Consider the following 27,912-nt stretch of genomic DNA (forward strand, 5'->3'; position numbering starts at 1 on the left):
CAAGCTTCAATCACTTTTATGGTATAGTCTACATTTTACAATATGATTTATTTGAGAAAATACATTAAAATCATACACACACACACATACTTTCAGACCATTTTTAAACAAGACTTTAAAAAGTGCTTTTAATCTAAATTCTATTGCTCTGTTCCTGTAGAGTTCTGTAGAGTGACATGTTGGCTGGTTGTGTTAATGTTGGTCCCTGGAATAAGATTATCATCATCTCCTTCAATCAAAGAATCCCACTGATCAAAATCTTTCTGCAGTCCTGTAAAATAGAAATGGTAATAAGCATAGAAAACTTTTTGAGAGCATGAAACAGCTCAGTGCCTCTAGGTGGCAGCACAGCCTCACTAGTGACAGATGATTACGGAGACCAGGTCCCCTCCCTGGGAGCTGCCCACGGCTGGGGCTTCTGAGTAAGAGATGGGACTAGACACCGAGCTGCCAGGCCCCTCAGCATGGGAGTCGGCCAGGTCTGCACAGAAAAACTATTCCCTTTAACAGGCAGACTTGCTGCTGTCTGGGATACAAAGCATGCAAAGCAGCAGAATTAAATTTCTCACGCTTTTGTTTTCAGACTGATTTACTGCTATGTTACCTTGTAAACCAGCTGGAGACAGTTAAAACAGGACTAATGCTGGATTAAGACAGTTTTGCCCTAAGAATCACCTGGTTTATGTCATGAAATACTCTTAGTTTCTTACCTAAATGCTTTTGTAAAAATGCTAATGAAGCTCTGTTGCTAAGATCAAGTGCTACATTTGAATCTATATCTCCTTTTAAGGTGAATATGTATCCAACTATTTTGCCAGTGGCAAAAGTGAAATCAGCAAAATTCTGATGGACTGAACCCCTGAAAGAGAAATGAGACATTTATAAATCACATAGTTTGGCAAAATTATTTTTATAGTTAGGGTGCAGGAAGTATCCTAGCTGGCTATTTACTGAAAACTAAGGGAATAAAACTTGTAGATTTGATCTCTTTAGCTGTATTTGCGGGTCACAGGCTGGCATCTTGGCTTTAGAAGAAATGATTCCAGCTCTTTTTTTTTTTTTTTTTGAGCCGATACAATGTATTACATGTTACAGGGACTGTGTACTCAGAGCCAGAAGCCTATTATATTTGCTTACCAACACCACCTAACTTCTTACTTGATGCTAATCAAAACACACTGCACGTAAGCCTGGGATTAAGTAGATTTAAGGGAAAAAACCATTTTCCTTGTATTATTTAAGCTTATATCTTATAGGTATCATTTATGAGGCTCCTTAAATCCACCGATAGCCTAACATCAAGTACAATGGCCTTTTTTTAGTTCTCATTTTCCACTGCCTCTGAGACATTTGACACTTTCTTGCAGGTTTTTTTCCCCCCTTTGTTTCCTTGACCTTCTCTTCCCTTGTTTGTACCTACCCTTCTTCCCCTAACCACTCTGTTCTCCACTGGCTCTTCACATACATATAGACATTCCTCAAGATTCTGTTCTCAGACCAAGTTTTACCCACTGGGTGGTCTTATCTACTCCAAAGATTTCATGTATAATACACAAATTCTCTACTTTCCCAGTGTGTGGCCAGACATCTCTACCTAGATTTCCCTGGCTGAAGCTAAGAGATTCCAAGGTTAGAACACATCTTTCCAGCCCCACCTGGTGCACCTCTTCCTCTTCATTTTGCTGCTGCTTATAAGCCAACCACCACCCTCTGTTATCTATACCCGAACCGGGGCCACCTGCCTCCTGTTCCTTCTTCCCTGCTTCCAATCACAACCTGGGTGTCAGAAGCACAAAGCAGGGAGAAACAGGGTCAGGAGCAGAAGCCCGGATGCTACCAACAGGGCAGGAATGGCCTCAGGAGGAGATGGTGGGGGAGAAAGGGAGGGAGCAGTCTAAAGGATGACAGGAGCAGCAAAGAGCAGGGTTGTAGTATCCCGGGAAGGAGAAATAGGGCAAGTCCACAAGGTCAAGGTCAAATGGATGCAGAGAGCAAGATCCAGGCTGCAATAGGCTGCTGGGCCTTTTATGTCCTCGGTAGGGCCAGTTTCAGTACACTGGTGGGGGTTTTGGAAGCTAGCCCACAGGAATTAAACTGTAAATGGACACAAAATCTAATGATGTATTGTATGGTGACTAACATAATAAAATTAAATTAAAAATAAATTAATTTAAAAAAAGTGTAAATGGAAGTAAGGATGGACTATTCTTTCCAGGTTCCTAGCAGTGAAAGGAAGGAAAAGACGTAGAGTAAGAGTCTAGTAAAGAAGTGGGGTTGAGGCAGGCTAGGCATTCTGCATTATTTCTGTTTTAAAATTAAATAGACTTGCGCATCCAAATATGGAAGTCCTTAACTAACTTGAAGCTAAATTGAGGTCCTTAACTAAACTACCTAGATCCTCCTCACTATTTTTCTAAAGTCTCTTGATCCTTCAAGACAAATTCTACTCCCATGTCTTCCAAGCAGCCTCTCCTGAACACCTCAGGTGGAGAACACACCATTCTCTGACCCCGCAGGGTTTACTGCCTATACGGTTTATGTTTCCTTCCCACCCCCTCTTTTTTTCTTCTTCGAAATAACCAGGTTTCAGAAGAGGGATGAGCCCTACCTTGGAACATCACACTGTGAGTTCAAAACTCTATTGGGGTTTCTTTTTCACACCCATGATATCAGCATATCACTGATGTTCAAGGGCATCTGATTATAGCTTTGGGGGAATTTATAAATTCATATTCTTTCTAAACAGGTACACATTGCAGATCTCAGTGCTCTGCCCTTTTTCCCAAAGAGTTCCTAGTCTAGGCTGATGATGGAATACTTCTCCCTACCCCAGCCCCCAAATGCATAAGCCTGCTCCTGTGTTTAAATAAAAATAGCATGTATCCTAATGCAAATTTTAATTATCAGTATATGAAGAACTTACATTAACTCTACTCAAGACAGCATGGTACTGGCACAAAAACAGACACATAGATCAATGGAACAGAATAGAGAGCCCAGATATGGACCCTTAACTCTATGGTCAACTAATCTTCTACAAAGCAGGAAAAAATATCCAATGGAAAAAAGACAGTTCCTTCAAGAAATGGTGCTGGGAAAATTGGACAGCTATATACAGAAGAATGGAATTCGACCATTCTCTTACACCATACACAAAGATAAACTCTAAATGGATGAAAGACTTCAATGTGAGACAGGAATCCATCAAAATCCTAGAGGAGAACAGGCAGTAACCTCTTCGACATCAGCCACAGCAACTTCTTTCAAGACACATCTCCAAAGGCAAGGGAAACAAAAGCAAAAGTGAACTTTTGGGACTTCATCAAGATAAAAAGCTTCTGCACAGCAAAGGAAACAGTCAAAAAAACAAAGGGGCAACCCATGGAATGGAGAAGATATTTGCAAATGACACTACAGATAAAGGGCTGGTATCCAAGATCTATAAAGAACTCAAACTCAACACCCAAAAAACAAATAATCAAGTCAAAAAATGAGCAGAAGACATGATCAGACTTCTCCAAAGAAGACATACAAATGGCTAACAGACACCTGAAAAAATGTTCAACATCATTAGCCATCAGGGAAATTCAAATCAAAACCACATTGGGGGGCGCCTGGGTGACTCAGTTGTTAAGCGTCTGCCTTCGGCTCAGGTCATGATCCCAGGGTTCTGGGATCGAGTCTGCTTCTCCCTCTCCCATTCTCCCTGCTTGTATTCCCTCTCTCACTGTCTCTATTGCTGTTAAAACAAAACAAAACAAAACAAAAAAACAACAAAAACACATTGAGATACCATCTTACACCAGTTAGAATGGCAAAAATTGACAAGACAGGAAACAACAAATGTTGGCGAGGATATGGAAAAAGGGGAACCCTATTACACTGTTGGTGGGAATGCAAGTTGGTAGAGCCACTTTGGAAAACAGTATGGAGGTTCCTCAAAAAGTTAAAAATAGAGCTACCCTATGACCCAGCAATTGCACTCCTGGGTATTTACCCCAAAGACACAGATGTAATGAAAAGAAGGGGCACATGTACCCCAATGTTCATAGCAGCAATGTCCACAATAGCCAAACTATGGAAGGAGCCGAGATGCCCTTCAACAGACGAATGGATAAAGAAGATGTGGTTCATATATACAATGGAATATTACTCAGCCATCAGAAAGGATGAATACCTACCATTTGCATCGACATGGATGGAACTGGAGGGGATTAGGCTAAGTGAAATAAATCAAGCAGAGAAAGACGATTATCATATGGTTTCACTCATATGTGGAACATAAGGAATAGCATGAAGGACATTAGGAGAAGGAAGGGACAAATGAAGGGGGGGAAATCAGAGAGGGAGACGAATCATGAGAGACTATGGACTCTGAGAAACAAACTGCGGGTTTCAGAGGGGAGGGGGGTGGGGGATGGGGTAGCCCGGTGGTGGGTATCAAGGAGGGCATGTATCGTATGGAGCACTGGGTGTTATACGCAAACAATGAATCATGGAACACTACAACAAAAACTAGTGATGTACTAACATAACATAAAAAAAAAAAAAACCTACTCAAAACATCTGCATTTTAAAAAAGAGCAAGCATAAATGCACTTAGACCCTGAAATTATCTAATATTCTCCCTCACTGAAAGTCTAAACAATGAATTTAACAACTCTATCATGCCTACCAAATGGTATCTTTTGGTGTTTATCCAAGTTTCAAGTTTCTGTTTCAGATGATGAAATAAATCACTTACTAATACTTACCTGATTGTAATCATTTTTCTTTCTTTGCCAGGTGAGTAGTATTTTTCCATTTTTTTGATATTAGAAGGATACTGGAACCGTTCTGAGTTGATAAAAAAGAGGGGCTGAGGAATTCTGGAATATATCTCATCATCCAGAGGAAGCATCCAAGCATCCAGGGCAATCCCGCACCTGCAGGAGTTTGGGGACAATGACAAAAGAAGGCTGGTTACACGCTGACTGACATGTGGAATTTCTAATGATGTTAGGTTTAATGGGCATACACCATCCTGGTTTATTATGGGTTATCTCACTGGTATTATACCTCAGTGTGGGAAGGGAATATGATTAGCTTTATAAGGTAGCAGACTTGGAATTATATAATCATTTTCTTTAGGAGACATTTAGGAATTGTGACCTTTAGAAAGATATAGTATCTTTAAAATGTTTTATTCATTTTTGCTACATTGCTTTCAAAATAAATTCTTAAATAACAATTTCTCCAAAACTGTGGAGTGTCTGAAGGCATACAATATATGTCCTATTGCCCCCCTATGTTTCCAGACCTTCTGAACACTCTGCAGTTGATTTATTATGCCTTTTTCACAGTTAACTGTTGGACCAGTTGCTTTATATTTAGAGGTACTTTACCTGGAAAAGTGTCTGGAGGTTGAAGAAAAACATACTGGGTATATCATTTGAAAATGTAACTTGCTTTCTACAAGTAAGTTTATCCTATGTTTTTGGACCTTTTGGACACTCCACTTTATGTGCTAAATGGGCAAAAGAAGAGAATTCCCTTATGGAAACTGATTTTAAAAATTTGTGAGATGAAGTTTCATAAAGGGTCCTACCCATTTTCTAGATGGTTGGCTCTTCACGATCTCATCAAGTCTGTGATGCCGTGGTTCAAGAAAGAAAATATTTTTCAAGTTGTAAGACTGGTGTCTGGTCCTGACTCTCACCTACTGTAATTTAAGACCTCTATCCATCTTTTTAAAGAAGATTTTATTTATTTATTTATTTATTTATTTATTTATTTATTTATTTATTTATTTATTTGAGAGAGAGAGAGAGCCAGTGGAGGGAGGAGCAGAGGAGGAGGGAGAGGAAGAGGGAAAGAATCTCAAGCAGACTCTGCACTGAGTGCAGAGCCCAACTTGGGACTTGTTCTTATGAATCTGAGATCATGACCTGTGCTGAAACCAAGAGTTGGACGCTTAACTGACTGAACCACCCAGGTGCCCCAAGACCTCTATCGATCTTAAAGATGGAAAAAAAAAATTTAAAAATGCCTTGCATATTGGGGAAGTCTAGAAGTACTATAAGATACACTACTGATATCACAACCATTATGTCATAGATAAAATGTATATATAAGGATAAATTTCCAAGTGAAAACATTAAGCCCTTAAGCAGATAAATAAGAATGATGAGGGAAAATATATAGGAATGGGGAAAGCTTTTAATAGCAAGCAAAGTAGATGGTTTTTGTCTAGGAAAATTCATATAAGGTACTTTATGGAGGCAAAAGAACAGACTTATAAACCCTGAAGGATCCTTTCCTCATTAAGAATTTGATAAATATTCTATCTCATGTGGGTTATCGCTTTGCCTCTTCCAGTAACTTACTGTTTTCTTTCTTTGCCTCCTTCTCTTACCTGAATCTCTGGTCTTCACTAAGAGTCTGAATCACTGTGGCTCCACCAAAAGAGTGTCCAATTACTGCTATCTTATTCCTGTCGATAGAGTCCTATATGAAAAAGCACGATACATATTCATCATTATCTCACAGCTGGTTAGAATAGAATGGTTTTTCAAATTATAAAATTCTTATTCATTTCATGGACATGGTTAAGTACTCTGATTTCTTGTAAGAGAAATACACACACAATCACATGCACTCACACACACATATACATACACGTACATATGCATATACATATACATACACACAAATACACATGTTGAGCATTCATAGAAGTTCAGAAGTGAACCTGATGATCTTCCTAGGCACCCACACTTGAAACACCAACATCATTGCTGACTTCTGCCTCTCCCCACTCCACGTTTAATTCATGTGTTCATTCCATGCGTGTCTGTTGAGCACCTGCTCTGTGCCAGGCACTGTAGACCATTTTCAGTGGGCTCCCAGTCCACCAGTGGAGAAAGAGATTCAGATACGTGATGCAAGTACATCAGGGTGGTGCCAAGGAGCACACGTGATAGATAACTCACCAGCCCAGGGTTGGCAGTGGAATACAAGAAAGCTTCCTGGAGGAGGTGATGCCCGATTTGAAGAGCAAGCAAGACTCAGGGAGAAGAATGTGTCAAGCCAAGGGAACAACATGTACAAAAGCAGGGAGGCAGGAGAGGGAGGGGCTGGCTAAGGGACAAAAACTCTTCTCTGTGTCAGGAGAACAGACCATCATCTTCTGCCTGAACTGAAGTACTTCTAATTCTCTCTATCCCTTGTACTCCATCCTCCACACACAATTTTGGGTCTTTGTTCATGCTGTCCACTTTGATGGTCTTCCACCCCCTCTCAATAGTCTGCTGAAAACTTTTGACCACCATTTCAGGATCAAGCTCAAAAACAATGCAAGCGCCCTCCAAGAACTTACACGACTTCCCCTGGAGGTAATGAGTTGAACCAGAGAAATTGCTATTTTTGTAGCTCAAAGCTGGCTGTTGGCCATTTCATATCTGGTGCAACGTAATACATTCCTCATTGCTGTAATGTTTCGCATATCCTTTTTTTTTTAATTTGCAGCCCTCTGTCATGGCCTACCTTGCATTACAGTAGAAAAGCAGATGAAAAGGAACAATGAAGAACGACAGGACAAGGGAAATGGCTTTTTCTTAAGCTCACCTTCAGTTGCTCCAAATCAAACTCTAAATCTAATACATTCTTCACTGGCCTTCCACGATCAATGTCCAGAATCAAATCGAGAGCTTGGGAACACTCCTTTGCTCTTTTCTGTACCTAATACGATTATTGGAAAAAGGAAATGACAAAGTAAAAAGCTGTGACACTTATTTTAGAGTTTGTGTAGGAGTTGCATGGGGGAAACGTGGCTGATTGCTTCTAAACTGGAAATATCCAAGTGATCAGTGACTGGAAGACAACCCAGCATCATGACATGGGCTCTAGCTTTGCAGGTAGTTATAGCTTAGTGCAAATCCTAGCTCTGTTGCTTACCTGCTGTGTGAGCTCAGGGCTCACACCATCTATTGTGTGGTAATTTATTGTGTGATACACTTATTGTGTGATAATGCCTCAGTGAAATGTGGGTGGGATTAAATGCAAGGACACATAGGTAAAGCACCCACTGTAAAGCCTGGCCCACAGGTGAAAGCCAGTGTGCTTTCTCTCACCTCATCTTCCAGACACCCCTGCGAAAAAGATACTGTTATTATTCATTATGTTGTAAACAATAAAGCATAGAGGCAAAACAGCGTAAGTAACTTGTCCAAGATCAGCCCACTCTGAAGTGATGGCATGAGCATTCAAACATAGAATGTTGGATTTTAAGGCCTGGCCTCTTACTACCATTCCCTACTGCATGCATCTCTGTCTTTAATATCGCCTTGGGAGGGAGGATCTTTGTGAGTTTCTTTTCTAGCACTTCTGAGTTTCTAAAATTAGAAGTTCTACGGCAAAAGATTTCTGAATATGTACTGTCTTCTCTCAGGATTTTTATGTTTGTTTTTACTATGATCCAGGCTTTTCATTAAGGGAATTTTATCACTCAGAATCTTCTGACAGGTCTTTGGGGAACAGGAAATAGGAGAGTGGGGAGCACACCTTGCAGTATGTAAATGACATGAGCAAGCATCATCCTTTTGCATATGCTTTTTAGTCACCATACCTCCTCCCCTCCTGCTGCCATCTACCTGCTCATTGCGTAAGGGCATCTCCTCCTCCTCTGATTTGAGGCTTTGAAGATAGAGCCAAGACTTGTTCCCTATTTCTGCAGCAGACTGGTCTTTGAAATAGTAAGTCGCAGAGGCGGATCCATCTCTACAATGCAAACAGATTCATTCGATGACTTACACTCGCTCTTGCTCTTCTCCATCCCCTCCCATGCTCCCCACCCCCAACTTCACTCTGATCTTTCTGACTTCCCTGGGTTCTTCCACTCTACCTTTGTTTTAAAGTCAAAGAGGCCCCCCAAGGGAGGTCTAAGAAAACGTCTTTGCTATGGGTCAAGTCCACCCATTCTATCTTCACAATTCTAGGAGGTCCTTTGGAGACTCACACCAGAAATCAAATCCCAGGGCTGCCACTTACTCACCGTGTGGTGAGGCAAATTACTTACCCTTTTCCAGCTTCGTTTCCCTCCTCCTTAAAACAGTGATAATAGTAACCATTTAAAAGTGTTCTTACAAAGATTAAATGATGGTGAATGAACAGGGCACACAATAAACACCAGAAATGCTAGCTGCTTTTTAACTCTTGACAGTTTAACTCAGTCTCCTTTTATTTTTTTCCTCATCATGTAACCACAGTTGACAATTTCATTGATTTTTTTTATGAATCTTTTTGAAAGTTAGAGCCCAGGTGACCTACCTGTGTTCTACAGCAGCCACTATGAACCCATACGATGCCAGATCAATGCCAATAGCAGAATAAATTGTCCTTCAAAACAAAAAGAGGAAAGCATTGGGCGCCTGGGTGACTCAGTTGGTTAAGCGACTGCCTTCGGCTCAGGTCATGATCCTGGAGTCCCAGGATCGAGTCCCACGTCGGGCTCCCTGCTCAGCAGGGAGTCTGCCTCTCTCTCTGACCCTCCCCCCTCTCATGCTATCTCATTCTCTCTCTCAAATAAATAAATAAATAAATAAATAAATAAATAAATAAATAGGAAGGCATTGAGGTCCAGGGTCCGCTAATAAACCTGGGAACTTGTAACCCATTACACCCCCGTAGTAGTGCCCGGGAGTAAACCAGATAACTGTGGTTCTCGAAGAGGGCAGCTCTGCCCCTCAGGGGATATTTGACAACGTCTGGAGGTATCTTCATCATCATGACTGGGCAGAGGGGATTACTGGCATCTAGTGGGTAGAGGGATGTTGCTAAACATCCTACAGCGCATAGGACCACCCTCCACCATAAGAAATTATTTCCTGCAAAATGTCCGTAGTCCCAACATTGAGAAACCCTGATGCGGTGATTCTAAATATCACTTTTGAGAGTTCTGGGTTTTAATCTTGGCCCCACTACTTATCAGCTATATGACTTTAGGTAATTACTGAATCTTTGTCAGTACCTGTAAAATGGGACTAACAACGCCTTTGCTTTAGAACAGTTATAAAGTTTTCGTAAGACAGCATATGTAGGAAGGCAGTGCGGTGTCGTGCTTAGGAGAACGGGACCTGCAGTCTAATCCCTGCATTTGGATCCACCACTGATCTGCCTTGGATAAGTCACTGATCTTTCCTCTGTAATGGTGGGGGACCTGGTGGGATTACTGTAAGGATGAAGTAAGTTAATACATGTTCAGTGCTTGTAACTATGTGTCTAAAACAGGGTAAAGACTGAACATAGGTCAACTCTTATTTAAATGATTGGACACAGAATCATGTGCTAAGCAACTGCATTCATGCCCCCTTTCCATTCTTCATTCTGCACAATCTTCTCATATCATGCATTCAATAGGAAATGGCAATAGAGAACAAAAGGGAGGTAGTAGGAACTCTGTCTTCTACTGTTGAAGATACGCAACCTACTCAGGAAGGGATCAGCAAACCTTCTCTGTCAAAGGCCAGGACGTAAATATTTCTAGCTTAGTGGGCAATACAGTATCTGTCACAGCCACTCAATTCTGCTGTCGTAGCACCAAAGTAGCCACAGACAATGCGAAACGTGGAATGAATGTGGCTGTGTTTCAATAAAGCTTTATTCATAGAAACAGGCAGCAGGCCGGATGAAGTAGAAATCAAATAACTAGACTACAATTAAAGTACCAAAGATAATTTCTTTTGATTTATCTTTATTTATTGAGAGAGAGAGAAAGAGAAAGAGAGAGAGCATGAGCAGAGGGAGGGGCAGAGGGAAAGCGAGAGGGAGAGAATCTCAAGCAGACTCCCCACTGAGTGTGGAGCCTGCTGCATGACTCAATCTCATGACCCTGAGATCATGACCTGAGCCAAAATCAGGAGTCAGACATTTAACCCACTGAGCCACCCAGGCACCCCCTGAAGATAATTTCTATTGCAGATACTACCCAACTTCTTGCCAGCTAAAAGCCACCTATTTTTGAAAGTCTTATAATCCTCTGAGGTAGAAAGAAGGGTAGGCAGCTGAGAAGATAGAAGAGGAGAGGGAATGGAGGTCATGAAAATGTGCCACTCAGAGATCATGCCACAGAGAGCACAGTTCATTAAAGACCCCACCCAGCCCCTGTCCCTCTAGATCCACCACCACCAGCTAAGCTTCCTGTGGGCTGCACCCAGTGACGGGGCAAAGCATAGGTACTAATGTAGGCCCATTCTGGTGAGATGCAGGACTCCTTTGATGAGCAACTTCTGGTCAAGCACTCCCTCAGGTGGCCTGGTCCCATCTCTCCTTGAAGTGTGCTATAATCTGAGACTCTTTATATCAATCTCTCCATTCCCCATCTCTTTCTCATATGTCCAAGCTGCATCATGACCTGAAGTTTCTCCCTATCTTTTCCTGCTCAATTCCCTCTATCCTTCACAGACATTTCTCTCAATAAATGTCTTTTACAGGTAATCCAATCTTGGTGTCAATTTCTCAGAAGACCTAACCCAGTGGGTGGTTTTGAGAGTGTAGATATTATAATATATAGCAGGGTGACAGCCAAAAATGTAAACCCTTCTCTTCTTGTCATGAGGCTAGTCCCCAAGAGCTAGAAGGAAGGAACAAACTACTTGACAAGATAGGGCTCGACTGACCAACAGACCACAGCCAATATTTGAGGAACCCCAATTCCTCCAAGACAGGAGCCAGCATGATACTCTAAAATCTGCTCTCCTTTTGGTGGGGGGGATGCATTTGGTCATTGGTCCTTAGGAATTAAAATTGTTCAGCCTTTCAAACATTACCGGAATGCTCCAAGACCATGAGAAAAAACAATTAGTGGATATTTTTCACCAGTCCTCAGAGGGGAATTCCAGTCTGCGGGAGTTGTCATTGAACCTAGACAATGAGAGATGATAATTAGTGTTTTCTCTGACTTGAATGTTGCTGGTTAATTTAACTTACATCATCTTAATGTAAATCCTGACCCATGGAATTTATATTTATGTTTTTATGTACTACTAGTAAATTAATTAAAAAGTCTGCTACTAGATACCTACCAACCAAGGACCTGAAGCATGTAGTTTTTCTCAAGACTAAAAAATCATTAATCATCAGTTCCCACTGCCAGCTCTGTGCTTAAGATGAGACGCTTTCCTACTTATAGGTGTATTCAATTCAGGGTAGTAGCAATCCCAGGTGTTGGCAAAACTTCAAAGGGAATATTCTGAAACCAAATTGAACCTCAGGAGCATTACACTGAGAACCAGAATCTTCAAATCAGGGACTCCTTTCATTCTAATTTGGTTATGATCAAGAGAAACAGACCATTGACTTCACACTCAGTTGTGGTTTTGGATGCAGCTCTCCCACTTACCATTGATCTTGAGCAAGTTACAAGAACTCTCTGAGTTTCACCGTCCTCTTTTGTAAAATAGAGCAAATGATGTCTTACAGGGCTTTTGTGAGAATGTTACCTAAGTAGGGAATATATGCAAAGCACCCATCTCGTGACATTAGTAAGGGCCTCAAAACATGGAAGATATTGTCTTCCCTTCCTTCACTTCTCAATTGCTGTTGTCATTACTATGCTCAGTTATTTGTGTTCCATTTTCTCATTTATAAAACGGAGATGGAGTCATGAAGATTGGATGTGATGACCGCTCTGTGATATACAAAGTGATTTATAAAGTGATACGTAAAGTGATTTATAACTTATTCAGCACCATAAAGAGGTGTAGTTGTATTTCCATATTTCTGTGATAAAGTGGTTTTTAAGAAAACCCCAAGGAGATGTTTAAAATAAATGCCAAAAGAAAAGTTGTAGGTAGTTTTGAGAGGGAAATTTGAAGACATAGTTAACACTGGCCCAACTGTAGTGTCTGGTCAAACAGATAAGGAAGGAAACATCTATATTAGTGATATGTAGACAAACGAAGTGATGAATGCACAGCAGATTGTCTTGGTGAGAGAAGCTGGTTCCTTGGGGGTGGGCAATGGGAATGAGAGTAGAGTCTCTCATTTACCATAGGTGAGAAATTAGCTTTCACCTTCCTACCGAGCATCCAGGGCACTGGGCATCTCAGCCAGCCTGCTACTTACGCACCAGATTATTACTCCCCCACAGTATGTAAGCAGGAAAATGAAAGACCAGCCAGAGACAGATATTACAGCCAATCAGAAAGTCTGACACTTTCACTCCCTCCATCTACCCCAATATATGCAGAACAAACCAAATGAGAACCCTTGATTCTCTGATGGTTATCTGGGCTTTTAAGAAATACTAAGTTTAGACTGGAGAAAATCTACTTTGATCTTTGCCGGAAACTTTGGCTGTTTTCAAGGTTTTCTTATATTCTAGAGCCTACAAAGCAGGATCAATGGAAATCTTACCAAAAAATAAGCTCAATATTTTGCCCATAAGCCAGTGTGTTCCAAGATATTTACTAAGACCAAAAAAATATTCTTTGTTTGGGATCCAAAGGGTGTCAGAGTGGTGGTCATCCTCTTGGGATGGATAATACAAACGCAAGAAGGTGCCCTGTAGAGGAAAGAAATTAATGTACTTTTAGTGAGGTTGCTTCTCCAATATGTTCCAATAGCTATTTTGCATCCTTAATTAGTGGAGACCCAAATACCTTTGTTGTTCACAGAGAGGTCCAGAGAAAACTTTTTTAAGCTGCTGTGGTGATTGAAATATAGTAGACAGAGAAGCAAAATAGAACAATATGCTTTCTGCGTGAAAAGAAAGTATGAGCATGTTGGTTTCGACCATTAAGGATGGGGAAAATAAAGAGAGTTTATTGATAAATTAGTCGGGTGACAGCAACAAGTTGGGGAATGACTTAACTAGCGAAAGGCTTCTTATGGGACAAGACAAATAGCAAAATGAGTCGTTCTCAGGTGAGGGCAAGGGCAAGTTTTAAAACCCTCTAGTGGGAAATAGTAACAGTCAGTATTAGAATATAAGCATAAGTGGTATTAATCAAAGCATTACCTTTTCAGTATAATCAAACATCAAGTCTGTACAACCGACAGAGTAAGATCCATTTCCTTTGGGGATTTTAGATTGGCCAACGGTTGCAACAGCCATCAGAGCTTGTATCTTATTGGCCCATGCTGAAAAAAAAAGGTAGATATTATCTCACTGTCATTCATTACACTCCAGACTTTATTATGCAAAAGGAAATTCCAAGGGAAACAAGTTACACCCCTTAGTTCCTGGCCTCCTTCATTTCTTTACCCAACTAGTAAAATACACAAATAATTACTGAGGGCCTGATGTAAGCAAAGTATTGTGTGGGGATAAAGACAGAGGTGGACATAGCCCTTCCCCTTCCCCATAGGTATTTGGGTCTCCACTAATTAATTATACAAAATTGCTATTGGAACAAACTGGAGAAGCAACCTCACTAAAAGTACATTAATTTCTTTCCTCTACAGGGCACTTTCTTGCATTTGTACTCTATCCCAAGAGTATGACCACCACTCTGACAAGGGAAGACAATATCTTCCATGTTTTGAGCCCTTTACTATGTTCGTAGGTTCACAAGTTAAATCTAAAGTTCTTGGGCACGGTAAGAAAGACCCTCTGTGATCTGAAGGTCCACTGCCTTATCCTCTTCTTCTGCTTTTTCCTTTAAGTTATCTACCTTCCACATGCTCCAGCACAAGCTACACACTGAGCTGTCTGATGCCTCTGCACCTTAATAAATTCTATTTCCTGTGTTTGAAATCCCAATGGCAAACTCCTATTCAACCTTTAACATCTTGATCAGATGTCAGGTCTTCTCTGAAGCTCTCCCTCACTCCCTAGACTTAGTCATTTCAACCTCAGTATTAAATCAATTTCCTGTATATATTTTTATCATTCTTCTTATCCTATATATTAAAATGATGTGTTTGCATACTCTGTCTCCCTCACTAGGCTATTTCTTAAGAGCTGTGTACATGTCTTTGGGTCCTCAGATCTTAATGTTGGCACATAGTTGGTGCTCCGTAAATATTCGTGAAGAGAGCTGAGCTAAGCTTTTCATTGCCACTGGGCTCTCATTTGCATCAAATGCTTTATGGCATATATCCTTTTACCCACCCACTCTTGAAACTTGTTTCTCCCTGTTTTGTGCCAAAACTCTTCAAAGTAACTGCACAGTTTTATCCGTTCTCCTTTCTAAACCCCATACAAGTCCGTATTTACTTGTAAGATGGTGAGTCCAAATATCACTATATCCAGACTTTCGCATTTCTTGATTTAGCTTGCCTACATATTTTCTTTTACTGGACTGTGAGAGTCTATTTCTCTGTTAGATTCCTTCAAGCTTTCCATCACATTCTGCCTCTGCCACTGAGACACTTGGAGCTATGTTAGATATGGAACTTACATTGATGTCACAGGGCATCACCCAGAAAGGTTTTGAGTTATGAGAAGAAGTCCATCTTTCATGTTGGTGAGTAATGTGTGAAGACCTGCCAGTGACAAGCCCTTCATACATAAGGCTTGCTCTCAAAGTTGGTCCATGGATCAGCATCACTGGCATCACCTTGGAGCTTGGAAATGCAGGATCATTAGCCTTAGCCCAATGCTACTGACTCAGAAAAACCGTGCCTATTAAAGTTGAAAAAGCACTAGGCTAAGGTACCAGACCACCTGGTCTGACACATGGGTCAACAATTCATAGTCCAAAGGTAAGGAAGGAGTTCCAAGGAAGGCAGGAGCTGAATGGACCTGGGGTATTAGAGCCAGGTGATCCTATTTTGGATTCCAGCTAGACCTCTGATGCTATAATGCTCTGGCCTAAGCAATTCACTCCCCTCTCTTATCCTCATTTGTGAAGTGGGGCAAAAACACTTGACCAGGCCGCAGGACAGCTATAAGAATGAAGTGATAATGTAAGTCAAGTGCCTAGCACGGAACACAACACATAATCAGCAGACAACTGCTGTTATGTGGCCCTTACCTAGAGTTAGTTAACTCTGGCTACCCAGATTTAAGCCCTTAGAGGAGTGTTAGCAGATCCAAACTAGACCATACCATTTTCCCTTTGGGCAGATTCAAGGTGTTTCTTCAGACATTAAAAAACAAAAAACAAAAAAAACAAAAAAACAAGAAAAACAACTTCACCCAGAAGGTGAACATCTTCAGTCCTATTTAGAAAGGCTCTTTCTTTCCCATTTAAGACTGTATACCAAGCCGTGATTTGTGGTGAAAACAGGGAGACCCCAATCCATAGGGAGACGCCACACCTGTCTTTCCCTCCTTGAGGAGCAGCTGTTTCCTGCTGCACCGCCACCCACATCAGCCCTGATGTGACAGTACCACGTTGGAGGGGGGAGGACTCTGGCTCACACATTTTGAGGAGGAGCCCCAGAGAGCACACAGCTGCCTTGGAGGTACTACCTCTGGAAGTAGGAGTTCAGTTCTAGAGCCCTGGGAGGGTTCCAAGTCACACAAGTCTTCTCTTATGAGATCTCAATGCCTCATAGGCTCTGGGAACCTTTCTCAGTCACCTGGGAGTACCCTGGTTCTCTAAAACCTGGGCTACCCCAAAGCCTCCTCACTCAGCATTCAGGAGCCACAGGTCAAGATGAGGCTACAGGGCTGCCTATTCTGAGACACTTGACCCCTCAGGAAACCTGGAGCTGACCCAGGTTGGGGTGTAGGTCTACAGAGCCCTGTGGCTGTTCAGTGCCAGGGCGGTTGCCGGAAAGTTTCATCGGCCTGCAGCTAATCCAGTCATGGTCCTGGATTTCCTGTTCTCGAACCATCTGTTAGATCAGGGCTCATCAGGGCTCATCATGAAGGATGAGGCAGGAGGAGACTTGTCAGGTTGAATGGCCACCCTTTAGAGGATGCAGTTTGTGGTTCAGAACTTATATATGTCCAGTTAGCCAGCATATAGTACATCGTAAGTTTGTGATGTAGTGTTCAACGATTCATTAGTTGTATATAAAAAAATAAAATGATGAATAAATGTGAAAAAAAAAATAACAACTATTCAAAAAAAAGGTAAAGATGCACCCCAATGTTCAAAGCAGCAATGTCCATAGTAGCCAAACTGTGGAAGTAGCCAAGATGCCCTTCAACAGATGAATGGATAAAGAAGATGTGGTCCATATATACAATGGAATGTTACTCAGCCATCAGAAATGATGAATACCCACGATTTGCATCAACATGGATGGAACTGGAGGGGATTATGCTAAGTGAAATAAGCCAGTCAGAGAAAGACAATTACTATATGGTTTCACTCATATGAGGAACATAAGGAATAGACCAGAAGACCACAGGGGAAGGGAGGGAAAACTGAATGGGAAGAAATCAGAGAGGGAGACAAACCATGAGAGACTTTGGACTCCGGGAACGAAACTGAGGGTACAGAAGGGAGGGGGGTTGGGAGATGGGGTAACTGGGTGATGGGTATTGAGGAGGGCATGTGTTGTGATGAGCACTGTTGTGTTACACAAAACTAATGAATCGTTAAACACTACATCAAAAACTAATGATGTTCTATATGTTGGCTAATTGAACATAATAAAAAAAGGTAAAAAAATAAATATTTTACTTCATTTGTTACACATAAAATAAACTTATGCATGTCAAGTCCTATTTTTCTTTAACTTTAGCTTAATAGGAGCATTAGAACCCATTGAGTGCTATGAATCTTGTTACACATTTCCGGTGGTGTTCATTTGTCAAGTATTCCTGATATTCATTCCTGGGTTTTGAGGCGGATTGTATATATGCCAGGAATATGACATTTTCTTACACAGCTTTACGTCCTCCACTCACAAAAAGGATATCTCCAGCCCCTACTTTACCTGCATAACCATATTTCCTCTATATTCATTTGGCTAGACGAATATAAACAATTATCTATTACTTTAATACTTTATTTAATAAATGATTTCTAATAATTTACAAAATATTTTTGCATTCATTTTTGAGCACTGAGAATGGGGCATTGGGCTCAAGGCTGGGGCTACAAAGATGAATAAAGTTGTGTCTCTTTCCCCCAGTTTCTGCCAGTCCAATGGCAGTTTTCCAATGATTTTCAAACATGAGGGGGATATAAGACATGTTTTGAAATTCCCACCCTGTACCAACAGGAAGTGCCTGATGTAAATGTCTCCTCGCTGACAATCTGCTCATCATGTAAGATGCTACTTGTTTCCAATCCTTGGAAAAGGTACTGGGAAAATTAATTTAACTAGGCTGGAAGCTCCTTGAGCTTGTCCACAAGCTCACTGTCTCAGTCACTGGTGCCTCAGCTTCCTGATAAGTGTTGTTGAATGAGTGGACCTGTGAGATATTATGCCATCTCCTACGCAAATGTAGATACAACATACAGTCCTTTCTACGGATGCTTTTACTTCCCTAACTATGAAGTAGAGCAATATTTATCAGGCACAGGGTGATGAAAGCTCTTTTGTAAATGTGACAATAAGGAGTCACCCATCAAACCCGAACAGCTAGATCCAGAGTGACCAGGTGTGTGGCCACAGACATTGTGACACCATTCAGAAGCCACCTACGTGGTTCACCTGAGGGGAAGCTGGATAGAGAAGAGCATGCATCACAACGCTCTGGGACTTGCAGGCATTCGCAAAGCTCCAGAAGCAATCTCTTTGCAGTAAAGATCTTTCTTAGTGATGGCGTATGTACTTGTCTAGAGGTGGCTCCCTCACTCTGGCCACCTCTTCTGGGCTTGACTAAACCTCCACCTCCTCTCCTTCCCTCCCACCACAAGGTAAGAAAGAGCAAGAGATGCACGTCCATTCTCAGCCGGAGCTCTTCAGCTTGTCCCTACCTCTTCCTGTGATGACAGCGAAAATACTGTTTCCCTCTGGGCCCCAAGACCCTAACTTGCCGTTTTCTCACATCTCCTCCCAGAACGAATCAGGACTACACCTGTTGATCACGACAACTGCCTGTCCATCCCCCTCCATGGGAGCAGGTTTTGCAGTTGCCTCTGAGGGAGCGCCGGGGAGGGTGTGTCACTGCACCTGCGTGACAGCAGGTTATGGTGGCGAGAGAGATAAGGGGCCGGGTTGAGGAAGTTCTCCATGGTGGTTGCGAGCTGAGCTTCCAGTTTGTCTGGAAATGCCTCACCTTGGTTCTGTCCTGCAGTCTTGATGTTGAAGAAGACAGGACTTTGTTCAGTTGCAGTTGGATTGAGGAGCAAGTGAGGCTCTGTCCCCTACCCCAGGAGAACACAAGGTCTCCATGAGCCTCCTTCTAATAAAACTTGGTTAGAAGTCCACACATGCAACTGCTCTGGGGCCACGTGGAGTCTGGCAACGGGCCATCTGCTCAAGCCCTTGAACAAAGAGACCTCTTACCTGATGATCTAATATGGGCAACAGGATTTAGGTCTTGCCAGTCAATAGGATGGACCAGGGCGAGGCAGCTGCAGAGGCAGAAAAGCGCATGCAGTTTGGATGGCAACATCTTGGAAGCTGAGCAGTGGTTTCAGCTTAACCTTCTTCAAGGCAGGTTATTAAAAGAAAAAAAAAACACGCAATAAAGAGGGCTTAAATAGGCTGACAAATCAGTGCGATTAAGGTACTAGCAACACGACTTTATATATTATTAAGGGAAGAAAGCACCTGGAAACAAAGCAACATGCATTGTCTGAACTGGGTTTTTGAAAGGCATCAGGGTGGCAAAATCCTTGCTAATGCTGGATCGTAGAGCACAGAAATAACACTTCTAGCAGTCATAGTAGGTTTCTGGTCACTCATTCTCTAACTCTGTAGCAGTCTGGTTTGGTTATAAAGAATAGCATCAAGGGGCGCCTGGATGGTGCAGTTGGTTAAGTGTCCAACTCTTGGTTTCAGCTCAGGTTGGGATCTCAGGGTCGTGAGATCAAGCCCCACATCGGGCTCTGTGCTCAACACGGAGTCTGCTTAAGATTCTCTCTCCCTCCTGCCCCCTCTCCCCAAAATAAATAAATAAATCCTTAAAAAAAGAATAGCCCATCAAACTATAGTAACTGTAACAATCATAGCTCACAATCATAATAATATCCATAAGCATGCCTAGCACATTAGTGAACACTCCCTAAGTTTTGGCGAATGTTTCCATCACAATTATGAAATGATCATACTGCCGCCGCTGTGACTGTTTTGGTGCTGATGATGTTTTATTTTGGGGGATCTCTATAATCCTCCTATACTGAAACCTTCCCAAAGGCAGAGGTCAGGTCTTATGTATGTTCCCACCGCCTAACAGAGGGCCTGGAATGCAGTCGTGTTGCGTGAATGTTTATAGACTTCATGAATGAGTATTTGTAGTCCCACAAACAGCATATTAGACTCATGATAATAAGAAATGATATTACAATTGGGCGCTATGCTAACATCTTATTAGCAAAAACTATCTTGTATTGGTCTATTACCTTTACCCTTTAGAAGTTCTCCCTTCAAAAAACTGATTTGTCTCTTCACTGATAATAACTTGCTAACGGATTTTTTCCAGATGTATTTCTATGCTTGAACACGCATGTAGAATACATACACACATATACGTGCATACATATAAATATACGTATATAAAATAGTTTTAAAATTTGTTTCCAGTGTTTCAAGATACACTTTTAATTTGATAGTATGTTTAGAGTCTTTTCATATGAGTACCTAGCACTATAATTTGTCTTTTTATTTTAAAATGGCACTTAGGAGTTGCTCAAAAAAGTTTGTTCACTGGGGCACCTGGGTGGCTCAGTCAGTTAACTGCTCAACTCTTGGTTTCAGGTCAGGTCATGATCTCAGGGTCGTGAGATTGAGCCCCAAATCTGGCTCTGCACTCAGCACGGAGTCTGCTTGAGATTCTCTCCCTCTCCCTCTGCCCCTCCCCTTGTTCTTGCTCTCTCACTTTCTCTCAGTAAATAAATAAAAAAAAATTTTAAAGATTTTTATTTATTTATTTGACAGAGAGAGAGACAGCGAGAGAGGGAACAGAAGCAAGGGGAGTGTGAGAGGGGAAGCAGGCTTCCTGCTGAGGAGGGAACCCGATGCGGGGCTTGATCCCAGGACCGTGGGATCATGACCTGAGCCGAAGGCAGACGCTTAACAACTGAGCCACCCAGGCGCTCCATAAAATATTTTTTTTAAAAAGTTTGTTCACTAAATAAAATAGCAATGTTGCCAACATTTGAAGGCTTAATATGTGCCCAGCATTTTTCAGTTTCTGGAACAGGTTATCTTATTCAGTCATCGCTAACAATCTGTAAGGGAAGTTTAATTATCCCCATTGTATTGATGAGGAAATCGAGGCAAGGAGAATTTAACTGACTTGTCCTCATCACACAGCTAGCAAGGGCTGGAGGCAGAGCTTGAACCCAGAATATCTGAGTCCCTGCTTTTAAGCACAACACACCAACTTTGGGTAGCACCGATTTTTCTTCACCCTAAAATGGTAATCTTCTGAAGTTAATGAACACGGTTCTTTTAATGATGCTAATGTGTTCAGGAACGTCCTGGATTGAAAAGATGACTTAATAAAGAGTTAGAAATTTTTCTCCGAAGAGATGAGCGTCTGTCTCATTGTTCTTGCCCTAATTTGTATTTGGAGCTACATGCCAGCACCCTTGGCAACCGCAGAGGACTGTGTCTGAATCCAGAGAAACCGCTACTGAGTTTCCCGAATAACCAACAGAAGAAGCTGAACCAGAGTCAGGCTATCTGCTCACCAGCCTCCAGCACTCTCCTGCTGACGGACAGTCACAACTGGGTCTTTCATCATATAACATCATCCACAGAAAGTATGTACAGGGACATGAGCAGAGGGCTTGAGAAAATTCCACCCGTAGTGCTCACAGCCCATGACTGAATAAAAGGAGTGTCATTTGGCCATTTGGAAAATCACAGGGACAACGATGAGGAAAAAGGAAGGCAAAGTGAAACACACAGGGAGGTCAACAGAGATTTTTTAGAGACATCACACTAACCCAAAGGAAGTTTGCCTGGTCACAGCTCCTTGGGGTTCGTGACATCTTCCCTGTAACAATCTCAGGAAGAGTGAGAGAAGAGCTTCCCCAAGTCCTCCAAGCAAGACTGGAGTGCTCTGCCCTCCCCATGCTTCCTGCCAGACCTGTACCACTGCCATGGCCTGTGGTCATGGAGCAGGGCAGATTTTTTTTTTTTTTTACTTTCCCCCTTTTTAAAATTGTTATGTTAATCCCCATACATTACATCATTAGTTTTAGATGAAGTGTTCCATGATTCATTGTCTGTGCATAACACCCAGTGCTCCATGCAGAACGTGCCCTCCTCAATACCCACCACCAGGCTAACCCATCCTCCCACCCCCCTCCCCTCCAGAACCCTCAGTTTGTTTTTCAAGTCCATCGTCTCCCATGGTTCGTCTCCCCCTCCGATTTCCCCCGCTTCATTCTTCCCCTCCCGCTATCTTCTTCTTCTTTTTTTCCTTAACATATATTGCATTATTTGTTTCAGAGGTACAGATCTGAGATTCAACAGTCTTGCACAATTCACAGCGCTTACCAGAGCACATACCCTCCCCAGTGTCCATCACCCAGTCACCCCATCCCTCCCACCCCACCCCCCCTCCAGCAACCCTCAGTTTGTTTCCTGAGATTAAGAATTCCTCATACCGGGCGCCTGGGTGGCTCAGTTGGCTAAGCGACTGCCTTCGGCACGGGTCATGATCCTGGAGTCCCGGGATCGAGTCCCGCATCGGGCTCCCTGCTCAGCGGGGAGTCTGCTTCTCCCTCTGACCCTCCCCCCTCTCGTGCTCTCTGTCTCTCATTCTCTCTGTCTCAAATAAATAAATAAAATATTAAAAAAAAAAAAAAAAGATCAGAAGCCTGTGAGGGCCAGCCAGGTAACTCAAATGAGCTAAACCGGACATGAGTGATAGACAAAACAGTGGTGGGGACTGTGGCAAAGGAGACCATCTGAAAAGGAACGCCACCATCCTGTTCCAGCTGATGCCGCCACGTAGTGTGTGTGTGTGTGTGTGTGTGTGTGTGAGTGAGTGTGTGTGTGTAGGGTTGAGAGCTCCATATTACTAGATTTTTTTTCCCAAGAAAATCTGGAAAATTATATTTCTATGTAAAATCTCCTGATTTTTAATATTACTAGATTTTTTTCAAGAAAAGCTGGAAAATCACATTTCTATGTAAAATCTCCTGATTTTTAAAGGATAGCAGCTAATTCAACAGTTTAAAATATTACATAACTCAAACAGAATAATTAGGCACCTCTAGGAGAAACGATAACCTCTCCCTTAAAGATGCCCCAACCACTCCCAACCCTAAGGGACTGTCCAGATCCCACAATCCCTGTCATATTTTGTCTGCAATTTGAATCACCAGACGAGCCACTTCAAGCTGAAATCAGATGCTCTGGCCGATAAATCATTAATGGGGAAGATAATCAGGAGTCCATCGAGTCACCAAGAGCAGAATCCTCCACTGCACACCGTGTAAACGAGGAAGGACCTCTATTTTCTTCCTAGTAAGCTGCACGTCAAAATGAGGCAGGAAGGAGAAAGAGGGTTGCCTCCCTGTGGCAGTTAGTTGTCCTGTCCCTGAGAAGGTCATCCCTACCCTCGTTGGTAAACAACTTCAAAACTCTTCCCTGGCCCTCTATACTTCCGTCAGTGATCAACCACAGAAAGTTCAAGAGTCCTCTGTGAGAGAGAGTGCTTCACTAAGGGAAACAATCCTATTCAACTCTGGTTCACAGCCCTCTCCTGAAATTCTGCTGCCACGTATAGCTTTTCAATGATCAACAAATCTTTACACTCATATCTGCACGCAGCCGTATCCAGGACAAAGGCAAACATGCTAACTTCCTTTTGAATTTTTATTCCAGTTTCCAGACTCAAATCTTCTATGTGGGGTTCTATCTAATCACGTTTAACTCCCCAAAGTAAGCCAGCTAGTATTGTAGAATTAGTTTCACTCCATTCTAGGATGCTGTATTTTGTGGGTAACAGTTAAGATGTATCAACCTTCTGAACAGATCAAAATGCATTTTATGTACAAGACACATAATTTATTGTAAAGAATAAAAAAGTCAAAAGAATTTTATTATAAAATTTTTGAAAATGAAGCACAGGAAATTCAAAGTCACACATCATTTGCAAAAAGTAGTAATACAGTCTTACTTTACCTTCAAGAGTGTAATCACTAGTTTATTTATTTTTACGAGAGAAGTGGACCAGATGTAGCAATGTCATCGTCCCTAGGTAGATGGGAAATCTGAGAGAGAAGCATAAAAGAACTTCCCACTCGACCTCCTGAAACAGCTTCTGCCCACCTACTGCTACCACGGTCTGCTGGGTCACTGTAATAAACCTGGAGCAGGTCTCCTTACTGCTCTTCTTCTCCTCCTATGAGCCGCTCTTCACAGTGCACCCACGGTAACCTCTGAAACAATCTGAATCACAACACGCCTCTGCTTTGGGCTTCCCACTGCACTTCAAGTCCAGATGGCGTACCTCAGCCTACGAGGCTCTGCGTGACCTGGCCCCTGGCCCTCAACCTCACTCCTCCACCTGCACTGCCCTCCAACTATGCGAGGAACGCACTGAGCTTGTTGTCATGCCTGTGTGATTGTGAGTCCCTGCACCAGAACAATCTGTCAGTGTTTTGGGGGCTCGTCTCAAGGTCATCTCTCAGAAAAATCTCGCCTTAGGGGGCACCTGGGTGGCTCAGTGGGTTAAACGTCTGCCTTCAGTTCAGGTCCTGATCTCAGGGTCCTGGGATCGAGCCCAGCGTCTGGGCTCCCTGCTCAGCAGGGGGTCTGCTTTTCCTTCTCCCTGTGCCCCTCCTCCCCACTCTTGCTCTCTCTCACTCTCAAATAAATAAATAAAATCCTAAAAAGAAAAGAAAAGAAAAGAAAAATCTCTCCTTAAAACCCAATCTAAGGGGGCACCTGGGTGGCTCAGTTGATTAAAGCGTCTCTTGGTTTTGGCTCAGGTCATGATCTTGGGGTCCTGAGATTGAGCCCATGTCAGACTCCACGGCTCAGTGCAGAGTCTGCTTGTTCCTCTCCCTCTCTGCTCCTTCCCCTGCTTGCTCTCGTGCTCTCTCTCTCAAATAAATAAATAAATAAATCTAAAAAAAATAAAATAAAACCCAGTCTAAGAAGCTGGGGCCCCTCCCACGTGGCCATCTTGCCCTCTCTCACACACACATACACACACATCACAGTACTCTACCCCAGCACTCTGTTTCTTTTTCTCCAAAAACATCTAGTAGTATCTGAATTTACCTTGCTCGTCCCTCGACTCTGGAATGTGGACTCCATAAGGACAGAGACCATATCTGTCTTACTCACTGCTCTGTACTCAGTGCCAGGCACATAGTAGGTACTCAATAAATATCTCTTGAAGCCAAAGAAGGAATGAACAAAAAACTTGCTCTAGGAATCAACTAGGCTATTTAATCTAATCAGTATTGGCTCTTAATAGCAGGCTTCTTCTTTCTCCTCAACTGCTAAGTTGTTTTTTTAACTACAAGCCTGTATATATTAGACTGTTTCTATTAGTGTGTTATGAGTCATATCTGTAAAATGGAGCAAGTAACAATGAAGGCACATGGCAGGTGCCTGGCTTCATAGAAAGAGGCAGTAAGAATCTGCTGCCCTTTCCTTTAAAATACAGAGATTCCTCAGAACCCTGGGACAATGCAATTTTAGAAGGGGATGTTCCCCTTCAGGTGCCCTTCACTCAATACCTTCTCTTCAATGGTTCACTTTCATGGAAATTTCTCAATGTCTCAAGAGGTCAGTCAAGCCAATTATCAGATGAGCCTTAAGATGAACCAAGGTATAAATAACCTGATGATCACCTTCTTTTCCAGGAAATACCCATTTCCTGGGGTGTCACTGAAAGGAATACAGATTCCTAAACTCCAGCTGACATTCCTAAGGGGTCCCACGCCTGCTCAGGTACCTAGTTAGCACTTTCCTTACTGCTCTATGATGAGAGTCTCAAACAGGATGGTAAATTGTATTAGCCGGGGAAACCTCACTGCGTAGGGAATGCATATTCCTCACTACTGAAGTTCAAAGGGCACAGACGTCCAATGGAGAGGAAATAAGAAACCAGCTGCCCAGGAGGGGTCTGTTTTTGGGAAAGCCCTGGGGTGCTGGGCAAGCCCTTACCACACCTCAGAAGGGATTTCCCAACTGTAAAATGAGTGGCTGAACCAGATTAATATCCCTCACAACTCCCGGTGTCAGCCTTGAGTACAAAGGGCCCAGTTCCATGAAGAGCATCACCATGCGGTCCACAGCAGCAACTCCTGCAGGAATGTCTGGGGAAGGGAAGGAACCCTCTGGGCCCACGGGCAATGAGTGCAAGCTGGGAAATCCCAAGGAGGTGGGTTCTCTCACCAGCTTCTAGGGGACCACCAGAATTCCCTCTGCGAGGAAATCCCCTGGGGTGCCAGCAGCTCACCCATGCCCTGTGGTGGTCAATACTTAATACCCTGGTCCCTGAGTTGCATGGGAACCCAAGATCTGGTCCTGAGCCTTTTGGGATTGTCGACACTTTAAGGGATACACTTTCTAGCTCCTACTTAACATACCAGTGTCCCAGCTCAGGATTCTCACTTGGGTCAAAGGTAATTTGCACAAGACTGATTTGTTCACACAAATCTCTCCTAAACCTGAGCTCCTGTGTCCTTCAAAAAAACCCGGCAAGCTCCCCTTCATGAGCCCCACACACCTCTCCCTCCCTCCCTCCTCATCACCTCTGCAGCAACCCCAAGAACCACAGGCCTGAATGCAAGCCTGACCTTTTCGTTTGGGGAGCTAGAAGCTTCTACAGAGTGTGATGGGGAAGACAGTGTTCTCTGCCGCCTGATTTTGTTTGACTTTTTATAAGCAAGCTTCCCCTTTACTCAGGATAGAGCAGGCATGATCTTATCTGAGCCGCGGTGGGGGAGCTCTGGGATGTGCAGAGCAAGCGAGCAGAACAGAGGTAGTGCTTTGTTCTTACAATTCTGGTCCTACAACTACTCTGAACTGGGCTCCGGAAAATGCAATACTCCACAAAGAGAGGTGTTCCTTTGTTTGTTTTGTCCCAGCGGAGATCTAGAGATAAGAAATCTCCCCGTGCTCCCTGTTCCCGGTTCCCTCTCGGCACCGAATTCTTAGGTTAGGGCTGCCTCCCCCGGGAAAGGTTTGAGGGAACTGGGTTCGAATTCCGTCACCCCCCCCGTAAAGATCCCAGCGCTGTCGCGAGGGGTCAGGGACAGCGAGTCGGCCCCCGGCCGGACATGGTGCGGTCCCTGCCCCCCCCAGCCCCCCCCGCCCGTGGCCCTGTCCGCTCGGGGATGGCGGTCCTCCCGCGCTGCGCGGGTCCCGCCCGAGCCCAGCGCGCCCCGCGCCTCCGCCGCCTCCCGCCTCGGCCCGCGCTCCCTCCTCACCCGGTGCTGCGGTGAGCTGCTCGCCGGAACCAGGGCCCCCGGACCCGAGCGCGCCGAGCCCGACTGCTCCTCGCCGCCAGCGCCGGGGGCCTCGCCAGCCCCAGTCCCGCGGGCGCGCGGCCGGTGGGTGGGCTGCGCGTCGGCTTGGGCCTCGGGCCGCCCCGGCGCGGCGGGAGGAGGGACGGGGAGGAGCGTGTGGCCATCGGCCGCCTGAAGGCAGAGGCGCTTGGGACGCCAGCGAGCTCAGGCGCACCCAGACCTGCCCCGGGGCCCGGGGTCCCGCAACCCGCACCCTCGGGTTACCTTAACACGCCCGGGGGCGGACGCAAACGTGCCGAGGGCGGGTGCTGTGCCTCCCGATTTCTCTTCGCAGACTTCATTCCGATCACGCCTGCTCCCTGCTTCACTCGGCATCGAGCCAGCCTGGTCTGTCCTACCAGCGTTCGAGTTACTCTGCTTGCCTGTGTCATCCTGAAGGACCGTGCCCACTCCTCAATTCCGTGCCCTG

General features: G+C 43.5%; 1 protein-coding gene across 4 annotated transcripts; it reads right to left on the bottom strand.

Moving 5' to 3' along the window:
• Positions 1-27,912, bottom strand: PLA2G7 (phospholipase A2 group VII). Of its 4 annotated transcripts, none has more exons than XM_064597687.1 (12): positions 27,708-27,912; positions 19,339-19,481; positions 13,997-14,118; positions 13,393-13,540; positions 11,805-11,898; positions 9,307-9,375; positions 8,631-8,757; positions 7,606-7,719; positions 6,395-6,486; positions 4,755-4,925; positions 711-859; positions 1-271 (listed from the first exon to the last, which is right to left on the bottom strand). In XM_064597687.1, exons 2-12 carry the CDS (start codon positions 19,445-19,447, stop codon positions 141-143), a joined length of 1,326 nt encoding a protein of 441 aa, XP_064453757.1. In that variant the 5' UTR covers positions 19,448-19,481; positions 27,708-27,912; the 3' UTR covers positions 1-140. The 4 variants fall into 4 exon arrangements, with proteins under 4 accessions (XP_064453757.1, XP_064453758.1, XP_045722939.1 ...); XM_064597688.1 differs by lacking the exon at positions 27,708-27,912 and adding an exon at positions 27,405-27,672 and having other exon boundaries at positions 19,339-19,478; XM_045866983.3 differs by lacking the exon at positions 27,708-27,912 and adding an exon at positions 27,405-27,672.

The sequence above is a fragment of the Mirounga angustirostris genome, unplaced genomic scaffold, assembly GCF_029215605.1.
Source record: "Mirounga angustirostris isolate CCGP_5_RB_7025 unplaced genomic scaffold, mMirAng1.0.hap1 SCAF_8, whole genome shotgun sequence".
Lineage (NCBI taxonomy): Eukaryota > Metazoa > Chordata > Mammalia > Carnivora > Phocidae > Mirounga > Mirounga angustirostris.

Excerpts from the sequence above, each read along its gene's own strand:
- PLA2G7 (XM_064597687.1), bottom strand. The coding sequence starts at position 19,447 with ATGTTGCCATCCAAACTGCATGCGCTTTTCTGCCTCTGCAGCTGCCTC. Across the intron at positions 11,899-13,392 it reads AATATTGAGCTTATTTTTTG|GTTCAATGACAACTCCCGCA; the intron begins GTAAGATTTCCA and ends CTCATTGTCTAG. Across the intron at positions 8,758-9,306 it reads GTGGCTGCTGTAGAACACAG|AGATGGATCCGCCTCTGCGA; the intron begins GTAGGTCACCTG and ends TTTGCATTGTAG.